Genomic DNA, 11,651 nt, shown 5'->3' with positions numbered 1-11,651 from the left:
GAATATCGCTTCGTAAACCACTAAAAGCATCCTCATTCTCGCTGCTTCTCTCTGATTTATGTCCATGTCACTGTCCTCCTTCTCGCGCTCGTGGTCATTTAGAGTGCGTTTGGAAGCTAACCTTGAAAAGTAGCTTGCAACCTGTTGGCTTGTCAGGAACTCGGAACTTGTAAACAACCGCTCTCCGTCAAAATTCCTTGCAGTCATCATAGCCTTAGCTACTAACGCAGGATCAGACCTTGACTTGATTTTAGGTCCCAGCCCATCGGTAAGCTCGGTTGTGCTCCACTGTTAGGAAGTGCTGCTGGTGGTAGTTCTGGGAAACCTCCTGATTGTCCCTGTAACCTGTCTGAATATCCATGCGCTGCCTTGTCTAATAGGGTCTCGTGTTCAAGCGCACGCGCGTGTCTACCGCAGTCCAGGTGGTGTTGAAGGGCTGAGAAACGCTGATATGTTTTCATACATCCTTCTTCAGGGCATGAGTACAGACAGCTCAATTCATCTGCTGTCTCCTGACATTGCTGTAGTGAACTCTCTTTGGGATGACGGGTCTTTCCCTTCGTTGGTATGAAGTGTGCGTCAGACAGCTGATCAGATTCAGCGATGTCGTCACTGAGATCGGGGATGGTCATCTCATTTCCTATGCCCGTTTTGGATAACGGAACTATTTTTCCAGGCCCGAATCCATACGCCCTCCACACCCGTAAGTGGTCTTCTGTATACTCGATGTTGGAAATAGCACTAACACCCTCCAGTTTGGCACTTACTGGTCGAGGGAATGTTGGAGGGATTGCTAATGTTGCATTGACACCAGGTATTCCGCCAGAAGACAACATTGCAGCTACCATTTCCCGCCCAGTCTCGATGTTATTGCCGGTATTCAGGTGGATTTTCATGTGCGATTTGATAGAGGCCGCCTTTCGATCGCAAGCGCCTTTACCACCTTGCGGATCTGAGAAATCCATGCGTCGAACAAACAGACCAGTGTCTTTGCCAATTAGGCTTGCCCCTGCGATAGACGCCCCACAGTGATAACACCCAGCGTTATCTTGACGGTAGTAGACAGATTCCAGATTTGGGAGCTCTTTCTTCAGTTTTGATACCACATCCTTCATGATGGAGAGAACGGTGTAACTATCCTGATTGCAGCTCTGAAATACGTGAACGAATGTCATTGTATGGAATTCTTGGTCGAGTGCAGCCCTATGGATCGCCACTGTAATGTGCCACGAGATTCCTTGTTTTCCAAACCAATCGGTTTGGCTTTCTCTGTATTTCCTGGGAAGAAACTTCATGGCCCAGTCTTGAACCAGAAGTACTGATGTTTCCTCTAGCATTTCAAGGACATCGGTGCGTGCTTCGTCCTGGTTAACGTTTCTCAGAATGTGCGCTTTCCATGCATGTATAGCTTGTTTCGCTTGGCTAGTCACGAATGTCAGTTCCTCAATGACGTCAGCATTGTTGGCCGGCATTTGCGAGATAGCCTCGTCGATGTTGTTTAGCACGGTCTTGAGATTATTGCAGCGATCGCATAGGTCAAGATGCTTGTGACTACATTTCGCTTGAAACTCAGGATCGTTGGGATCGCTGAGGGCGTAAGGCCTACAATGGTCGGGGATGCATGATTCTTTGGAAATGTGTACCTGTTCAACAATGATTTCAAACAAACAAATTAGAAATTCCAAAGGACTTACAAATCCTTATGTCTAGCTTTACTTTCCCATGATTAAAGCTATGTTTAACCCTTTTTAAGTGCAGAATATATGTACAAATTGCTGCCTTATTAGTTATTGTCTCGGACAGGTAACCTAGTCTTTCATAACATCAGTAATAGTTCCAAATAATCTTTAAAAAGGCGCTTGTATTGCAATATTGGTAGCATGCCCAAAAATTCTGGCGTGATAAAAAAAAAAAAAGGGAATGCCTTATTTGGGGGCTTTAAAAGAAATTTCGTTCCCAGAGCTCGAGTTACCCTTACTCAGGCGATCGTGAAACAAGGACCTCTGAGTTACGCCGATTCCGTCACGACACAAACTCTTTCCCGAGGCTGCGTTCTCAATCAATCAAAACCTTTATTTAATTAAACACGATGAGGGTTAAAGCTAGGTAGCTTGAGGGGTCGTGCATAAAAAGAGTACCAAGGTAGCTGATAAAAGAGGATATACAATTTCACAAATGATTCGACTAAGATAAGTTAACAACGCTTAAGTCTAGACTAAAACACTTAAAAAAATTCTCAAAGCACTTTTAGATAAGATCTTCTAAACAATGTCGCAGGTGTTTCGATAACGAAACGATCAAAACATCAAAAAATTCTTTCTGTACAGGTTGTTAAAATCAGTATCTTCAATCGTATTCGACATGTGAATCCTTTTAATAAAACTCTCTAGGGACACTGCGTTGCAGCACTCCTGGTAAAAGGTTCCATATAATTGCCCCTCTGTAGACTATTCAAAATTTCATGATATTCGTTTTGAGAGATGGGGTAACTAGCAGGTTTTTTTTTTCTAAAATTGTACGATGGTCAGCAGTATCTGCCTTTAAACCGGAAGCCAGATCTTGGCATCGGGGTTTTGATTAGCCTAGAGCCGGTGGGCGTGTGGCCTCCACTGGCCTAAAACGCGCGCGGGATCTGGGGACGAGATTGGTCATGACAGGATTTTGTTCTTCCCGTCTTGCTGCGCATGTGTATGTCTCTGTACAAGCAATCATCTTCAAAGCCACATAGCAACATCGCGGGTGTTTGAAATGGTCAGTATGCTCTTGCTCCGCCATATAAGAGAAGGACCTTGGCGAGGAGATTGCTCCAAAACAAACATAAAATGTTAATTATGCCGGCTGCACTTTTTTTAGAAAAACTCCATAAAAAAAAGCTGTACTCGTAGTGGCGAATTATGCCAGAATTGTGCTAGCACAATCTCAAAGCCTAGATATCGCGACATTACCTTATAATCACTCTTGAGGTAACGTTTTGCTGATTTGAGAAGGTCCGTTTGCTTTTTCACCCACGTCATTCCTTTAACATCTCCCAGCGTCTCCAAAGACGTAATCAAGTCGTCAAAAGCCTGGGCACCTAATAAAAGTTGATGATCATAATTGCTTAGTTTGATTAAACAGATCCGAATAACTAAATACTTTATTGGCCTCTCCCCGTGAGGGGTTTCTCGGGGACGATAAAACAGAGGTAAAGAAATACTTTACACACAACATAACAGGACTAAGAACCCCAATTGGTGGTTTTCACCTCACATATCGTCGGCAAGTAAAAAAAATTAAATTCTCAGCCATTGAATAGATAAAGTCAAGAAAATGATATGTTGTAGAAGAGTGATACATAAACAACGTGTGAACGCCACAGAGCTTTGCGATATCTTATAATCGAGTTATTCGAGAAAATGTACCACGGAAAATTAAAGAGTTTGGCATGGGACGCCATATTGGTTCCTCGTCTGAGGGGCACTAACATGGCGGGCCGGATACCAGCAAAAACATCTGGAGTTTACCTTGGCTTTTTGAAAGCCTTTCTTCTCTCTGCTGAACTTTCACGCACTGACATAGACGCCTCTATTACATGTTAGCTGATCAGACCTAAAAAAACACGCGGCAAATCGATGTTTTCATGTACGTGACATGTTTAGAGCAGCAATCCTTCTGTCACGCACTGTGCAAAAATCTAAAATTCAAACTGCTCTATTTTCAAAACAAAGAATGCTATCCTGCTGAAAACAAGCAAGCCGATAGAAATTTATATTTTCTTTTATCTGATGGAGATAAAACGCAAAATCGTGTTTAGTTATGAATTTCAGTTTTTTTATCACGTCATGTGAAAACCAACAATTGGGAGAGGGTCTGTCAATTGGCTATTTACAAGCGTTACAGAGGAGATGAGATCGGGTTTACAGATAAACAACTCCAGATAAAGGTATTCAGTGGGACTTCAACGCGAAACCCTTGATTTCAAGTCATCACCCTAGGTCTACCTAATTACTCTGACACGCCTTCTGGATAAAAGCATATTCCCATGTACAAGGAAGGACACATGCTAATAAAAAGAGGTAAAAACCTGTTGCACTGATGTAACCTAGTCCCTGCAGTGACTTGCGGACAGAGGCAGAACACACCGATAAGATTCTCAGCAATGTACTGCGACTTAATGGCGTGAGCCCACATTCTTCAGCATATGTTTGGTACTGTGTTACTATGGATTCTGGTATCATGAGACGGACGACATTCGCCACTGTAATGACTTGTTTTGACGAGAGCTTTATGTTTTTTTCGCCGAACGGCAGGTCTTGAATAATTAGTGGACTTGTAATAAAATCCAGAAAGTGGTCCAGTTTTGCCTGTGATACCGCCATTCTTGTTCGTTGCTGAGGGACTTCTGGAACTCCTCTGCCCTGGGCAAGGATGTGCTTTCTAGCAACAGTAAAGCGATATCTTGATAAGTTGGGGATCCATCTCAGCAGGGTGCGATATGAGACTTTGTCTGCCATTATGGACAAGATTTGCCGTTTAGTGTCCCATCTATTAGCGTTTACGTAGCACTCCGTCAATGCCTCCATCAGCACATTGTCGACATCATCATCCTCTTCACTTGAGTTTTGGGGCTCTAAAGGCTTTGAAGCAATGGGCCTCCACAAATGATGCAGCTGATTAGGGGCAATTTCATCGAGGACGGCAGTAACCGCCTGTCGCGCCTTGCGCACGTGGCGACGTGTGGTTCGTTCACTCGCATCCTCCCACTGCCTCGTCATAACACTTCTCACTGGACTTATATCTCTACTTCCTAGGAATGCATTAAGCTTGTCGAGAGGTTTATCTGGAGCGCTTTCTGCTGGAGTTCTGAATGTGGAGTCCGCAGTATAGAACCTTGTTGGGGTGCTCTCAGCGACAGGACTCCTGAAGGTAGTGGTGCTTGTCTCCGCATTCTATGACAAAAATAAAGGTACAGTACGTAGTTACCAGATGCGCTCTTTATCTGCTGCGTTCAAGTGTAAGCTCTCATCTAGCACGCAATGTCTTGTTTCTCAAATTGTCAAATTTATACTAGAAATCACTTTTCTGTCTGAAATCAGTATCCAAAATCCATATTCCGGGTTTTGGGTAATCGAGGCAAACTCTTCCTAGACGGTTAAGAATCAGGTAAAATATCTCTACTGTGCCTTTCCGTCAATTAGGATATTTCATACGGAAGAAATTAAGACGCGTCATATTTTCTTCCGTATAAATGGCCCTAACATTAATTAACTACCAAAAAAGTAGGAGTTAAAAAAACTCTGGTACAGCTTGTTGGTGTAAACCCGCAAAAGACACAATATATTTCTGCGGGGTTGCTTGTTGTTGCCACTGATTACCCATGACCACTGTACTTATCAGTGACATATCCAGCGTTGCTTACCAGACTCAAGTTTCCTATCTGTGAAAGTGAGAACTCACTCTCGTCCACAGTTACTTGCGGCTGCAACTCCCTCTTAGGTTTCAAAGTACAAAGCATTTTTCTGCATTTTGGGCACACCCCTGGAACAAGGAAGGGTAATCAATTCGTAAATGGCTGGCATCTCTCAAGTAAGTGTGTTGAATTAAATAAACCTACTTGGCAGCTGCACCCCATATTAGTAGGAGATATTGAGAATGGAAAATAAATGCTCGGTTGTAGAAATAACAGAAATATAAAACTCAACTAAATATTAAAGCAGAAGGTTTCAATTTCACCTGATCCCACAGGAAGGAAAGTACCACTTTCCTTCAGCACGAGCTGAGAGTCAGCTTTACTGAGCCCTCTCTCCGCTTTAGGTTTCTTGACGACGTCATCACTATGATGTGATAATATGACGGGTATTCTGCAGCTCTCATTGGCTGAACGTCTCCATCCGATACCAAGCGCTGCACGATGTGCAGGACATATCAGCAGTTGAGATATGTTTGCTGGAGTAGAAAAGATGGACGCCCTTGACAAGATTAGGTCCACTCAGGGGGGGCTGGCAGCTACCTTTGATCTTGCCGCTTTTCGGAAAGTGATGATCGCCCCAGTAAAGCAATCTGTCAATCATTCGAAAACCGTAACGAGCATGCGCGAAATGCGAAGGATTCATGCGAGATTCACGCCATTTTGTCCGTGGCGACTCGACGGTGGAAAACGCAGTCGTATTTAGTCATTGTTTATTTACTGTTAGCATGTTTTTTTACGGTAGTACGAAGTTTGAACACTACGATTAATCAAGACCGCTGGAATGAGGTGCCAGCTTTGTTTTAGGTTCGTAGAGCCGTCAGCATTGGAATTGCGAGCGACATGTTCTCAGCTGAGCTGAGATTTTACCAGCAGGAGGTGTATGTAGTGAAGAATATGATTTGTAATGTAGCGAACGATTATGGTTTTCGTCGTCTCAGGAAGATATTGTACGTCGACAAAATAGTAGATGTCAATTTCGATGCTTGTTCAGTTCTGAAGAAACTAGAAGCCACGCAGTGTTTCACGACTGTCATCGCGAAAGCCCAGGATGTAAGCTTATTTCTCAAGATCGGCTTGGAACTTTAATGTAAGCTTACTAAAAGTATTTGTCCCACATTTTATGCGTATTAACTGTTGAAAGCGTCGTTACGAATGAAACAGCATGTTTATTTTATGGAATGCTCCCTCTGTTTAAATGTCGCGTGGAGAAGTTATTCCTGTAAGTTTAATTTTAATGCACAAATGGTTTAAATGCATACACAAGGAAAACGGCTTGAGTCCTTAAGAATTTTTTAGATAAGAAAATTTTGCAACTGGAAAGGATAGCTTATAAAGATCCCAGAAGAAGATTGCTAAACATTAATGTGAATAGAGCTACCAGGTTTGCGTGAGCGGTTGCAAGGGTGTTTGTCTCGTCTGCACGGGGAGATTAACTTACGTAAAAATCTATTCAGGTCCTTATTCTCTCGTGCAAAAAATTGGGAAGTTGAGTTCAGTAGCACCGGGTGAACAATGTACTGATACACTGAGATCCTGCAGAAACCACATGCATGTGCAGAAACCTTGGAAGGTACATGTAAATATTATTGTCTTACCTGTCATCCTTTAATACAGATGTCCATGGCCACCTGTATCGGTATGGTGGTTTACCCCCATTGTTGGGTGCCAAAATGGGGCTACTGGGAATACACCCTAAAACCCAACTGCAAGGGAGATACAGTACCAAATAGATCCTGGGATGGCAAATCAACCATGGTTTCTCTACGTATGCAACAGCCATTAATTAATCGAAGAAGACAATCTAAATTATCACCCCTTGATTACTGAAGTGTTTCTAGCAACTCAAGGATTAACCCAGCTGACCACATTACTCTGCAGTATGATTATGTCATCAGCACATGACAATATACATAAGAACTGTAACATATTGCAATACTGTTGACTTGGTTAACATATTGTGTAACATAGTCAAGTGTAATTAGCATATTAAAAATTATGCAATTACTGCACATTTTCACACACTTGCACAGTGTAATGACTGGCTGAAGTATTGCTGTTTAGCACGCTGCCTCTTTAATGTTCCAGTTCTCACCCCAGAAGAATGACAGACAAAATCTTAAATAATGAAAGATAACTTCACCTCTTTCTTGATGATGAGATTTATTACCAAGCATACATACTGAATTCAAAAGTCAATATTTGTGGCTCACTTGGCAAAGTTAAGGAGCAAAGTGCTGCTAACATAACCTCTAAACTTTTCACCATTTAGAAGAGATTGGAAAAGAAAAATCTGTTGTTGAGAGTATGATAGTAACATTTTATCTTAAGCCTTGAGCAAAATTAGATCACCAGAACCTCCACAGTTTGTTGACTCCCAGTGGGTAGTTGCTGTTAAGGGAGGAAATTCTACTGTGTACTTAAATGAACAAATAGGGAAGGTAACGATAAAGTGGAATGGAGGAAGTCGTACTACCTCTCGTGAGTGTTAATTTCTACAGACCTGTGAACTTCTGAACTATGTGGGTCTGCTAATCGTTGGTTACAGTATTTTCGTTTTTCGCTGCAGAATTTGCATCCGTGATCCCTCTTGATGACCAAACTTCAGGTAAAAGAGCGACCGAAACCTTCCTGTGATGTTTGGACGTCAAATAGCCAAATTGTTTGCGAATCCGCACAGACGCGCTTTCACATAAAATCGCCGCCATGTTTGTTTATCAAAAAATCAGTACTTAGGCTCGCTCGGCCAAGTTTCTTAACTGGGGCGATCATCCAAACTCGGATCCAGGCCTCGCTGCTGGCCCCCCCTGGGTCCACTTCATTATCGACGTCACTCAGCGTGAATGCTGATTTATGAGCGCTTATATCCCTATCACAACTAAGCAAAGGAACACAATCGACTGATCTGCTTCTATCTTTTGAGTCTGAGCCACAATGGCCTCCTGTAATCGCAAGAAACGAGCAGTCACTGTTCATGGCTCCAGAGCACAGTTCTTTACAACTTTACAGCCCGGCTACTTACTGCGAAAAGGGCTTCCTCCTCTGCAAAATACTTACAAAAGGTCTCTTTAATCAATACATTACAAGAGAGTTTCAATAACTTTATTCCCTGTTCGCATGCGGTAGACATTTTGGGAGCTACCAATTTGGCTACGATTTTGTGTGTAATTGAAGCCGTCATCAGCCTAAACAGATTTTCGACTTTTTTTTCAAAATTTAGGCGGTATTTCGAAAAACAAACAACATCACATTTGTTTAGACGGTAAAACCCATCAACAAACCAAATCTTAGCAAAAACTAAATTTTGGCCGTGACCGTCGGTTGCTTGATATTTCCAGACATTCGCTCTTAATACTAGATATCTTAACTGCATATATATTATTATTTTCATTTTGTTTCTTCTTTTTTTTTTGGCACTTTTACCATAGCAAAATTGGCAGTAGGTGACCATGGTGATAATAAATATTGATCTTGGTGTGTTGAATAACTATTGTGGTATAAAACAAAGGGAACTGCAAGTGCAGTCTTGTGCTTTTTACCACCTCTTTATCTTGTGTGGATTGTGTAATCAGCAGAGTCAAAGGAAAGGCCAAGTTTTGCCCATCCTTGTGTAAAGATTGATGATGGATTATTTTGTTCTCTTTTCACGTGATTACAAATTTGGAGTTATCGCTTTGTCAGCCACAAAAGTGACGAAATCTTTATTGTTTTCGCAATTGTAACGTAAAACATGACCAAGCGCATAGTTTTCGTCTCCAGCGATCAGGCGAAAGAAAATTCACCTTTTTACTTACCGTCTTGAGAACAGTTTTTGAGACGTGTGCGTGAAAAAAAAATTGAAACCATTCCATGAATGAAGTCAAGAAATAGACATGTTATAGAGGATAAATAAATAAGAAACCTGTCCAAGTGTCAGGTCTGTGTGGTATTCCGTGCTCGAGTTTTTTGACAAAATGTTTCACACAAATTTATAGAGCTTAGCATGGAGACACCATGTTGGTGTCCCCCTGAGGGACACAAACATGGCGGCCGGAAATAGAAAAAAACATCTGTAGTTCACTTTTGCCAGAAATGAGGTTTGTTTTCCCTTGTGAATTTTCGAATGTTTAGATAAATATTTCTCCTCAACCTTAAATTGTTTAGAATGCTGAAAATCACCCGAAGAGGCATTTTGAAGATATGAAACAGCTCTGTCACGGTCGTCCTCTTGATGTCACGCACGATGAAAACTCGGAAATTGAAACTGTTTTATTTTCAAAAGGAAGCACAACATCGAGCTAAGGAATTGTGAAAAGACATATTTTTAGGTAATCTTTCCTTTTATGAAGGTAAAAATTTTGTAGGCCTCCCGGTTTTGATTCTAGAATTTGGTGACGTCACGTGAAAACCAAGAATTGTTCACGTGTATTAATCAACAATGGAGCACATTTATAATTTGTAAGTTCTCGTTCGATCTCGTTTTAATGTTTATCGACAAGACTCTTGATATAGACCATCTCGTCTGATACATTTTTGTCCTTGAGGCCAAAACCAGTGGTTGATAAAAAATGATCAAGGCACGGGGGTTCTCATTTTGTCACGCCTGGTACTAATCAAGCACAGGGCACCGGCAGAGGAGTCGAATTTGATGTAAATTCCGACTAAATTCACTACGAAATTGCGCCGCTAATTGAGTTTGTTGATACGAGAACGTTATCGAACAAAGCGTTATGAGATCTTATTACGCGTCTTTTGAAATATTACATAGCCGGTAATGGTCGCCTGTTGGGAAACGATCGTCGTCCTTCGGCGGCGTCGGAAAACCTCACTGTAAGCTACGCTTATGCGCCCACAGTCATTGATGCATGCAGCTTGTGTCTTGGGGATAATCTTTCAACAGACGCCCATTAAGATCCCATGACGAATCTGTTGGATCATTTCTTGTATTTAAACCAACAAGCTCGATTTACAACGCAATTTCCCAGTGAACTTAACCGGAATTTACATCAAATCTGTCTCCTCTGCGCCTTGTAATCAAGGACTTAATTCAGTTCGAAAGAAAGCCAGCCCGCAAGGAACAAAATAAAGTAAAAACCTGGAATGTCTTTTAAGGCAGGTAAAACCGGCAAAAAATAATACAACACCAGTACCGAGTGCCAGAAAACCACGTCGGTGTTCAATTTAGGAAGTTATTTATAGGAAGTCGATTGTATACAATGAAGCGACGACAATACTACAGAAAAAGCTTCACGTTGTTTTTGTGTCATAGGAGGTAGCTGCGGTTCAGAAGTCACAATTATGTGAAAAAGGGCGCCAAGATAAGGAAAGATACTAATAGTTGTAAAAAGCCTCAGTTTGAACAAGCGGGAGAGAATTTATGAACAGGAATATCTATATAGAGGCAGCTAAAGTGTAAGAATCAGTTAGCAAAAAATATGCTAGCTAAAAGAATATATCGTTCGAAAGTTTAAATGGCTGGAGACGCAATTATGAGTAGCTATAATGAAAAGACTTATGTCGGGGGCGAATGGGCGAATGGGGAGTTAATAGAGAGATTTAGCATCGCGTTTACGCGAAACGGCAAACGTCACTTTGCCCTTTCACGTAAAATAAAGTGAACCTTTTAACTTTAGCTTTAATTTTGCGAGTATCGATGAAGCTGTTTTGCGGCTCACTGTGGGGAGTTCATGAAGAAAAGTGCGACAAGGAATGAGTTATGAATGATTTTTAAGCATCAAACTTAATTTGCCCTAGTATGACTTGCCGGAAAAATTGTAAGGGTACTTGTTTTCAACAATTAACTACTTATATGTATAAGAAAAAACCGAAGAAATACTTACGTTGTTCTCACCTTGACGGCAAACGCGAAATAGCCTGTTTTCACGTAGAAACGGCAACCGGCAAACGCAAAAAATGGCGGCAAAATCATGGTGAAGTATTAACTGAGGGAACTAACACCGTCACTTGCTCAAAAACCGAACTTATAACAAGATCCTTTTCTGTTTTGCGCTTGTGTGTAATTATGATTATCCTCGATTATACTTGTATAACAGGAGGCAAAGCCTCTAGCTATACTGCAAATACTGCGGAATAAATTTTCTACTTTGTATATAAAGAATTAAACAGGCAGCTGTAGTTTAGAAGTAGGCAAAATAGAAAAAGTGCACAGAGAACGTACTCAATTGGCCTCGAGATAGACATGAATGAATAAAGATTGACATTCTGT

General features: G+C 41.5%; 1 protein-coding gene across 1 annotated transcript; it reads right to left on the bottom strand.

The window, feature by feature from the left end:
* Positions 1-221: 221 nt before the first annotated feature.
* LOC146489944 (uncharacterized) lies at positions 222-4,634 on the bottom strand (the record flags this gene model as incomplete). Its single annotated transcript, XM_085083939.1, has 3 exons — positions 222-1,643; positions 2,946-3,073; positions 4,064-4,634. Coding segments are annotated over 3 exons (2,121 nt in total), but the record flags the coding sequence as incomplete, so codon positions are not given.
* Between the last annotated feature and the right edge of the window lie 7,017 nt (positions 4,635-11,651).

The sequence above is a fragment of the Pavona decussata genome, unplaced genomic scaffold, assembly GCF_977016875.1.
Source record: "Pavona decussata unplaced genomic scaffold, jaPavDecu1.1 SCAFFOLD_2, whole genome shotgun sequence".
In the NCBI taxonomy this organism is placed as follows: Eukaryota; Metazoa; Cnidaria; class Anthozoa; order Scleractinia; family Agariciidae; genus Pavona; species Pavona decussata.
This window is presented reverse-complemented; position numbering and strand designations above follow the sequence as displayed.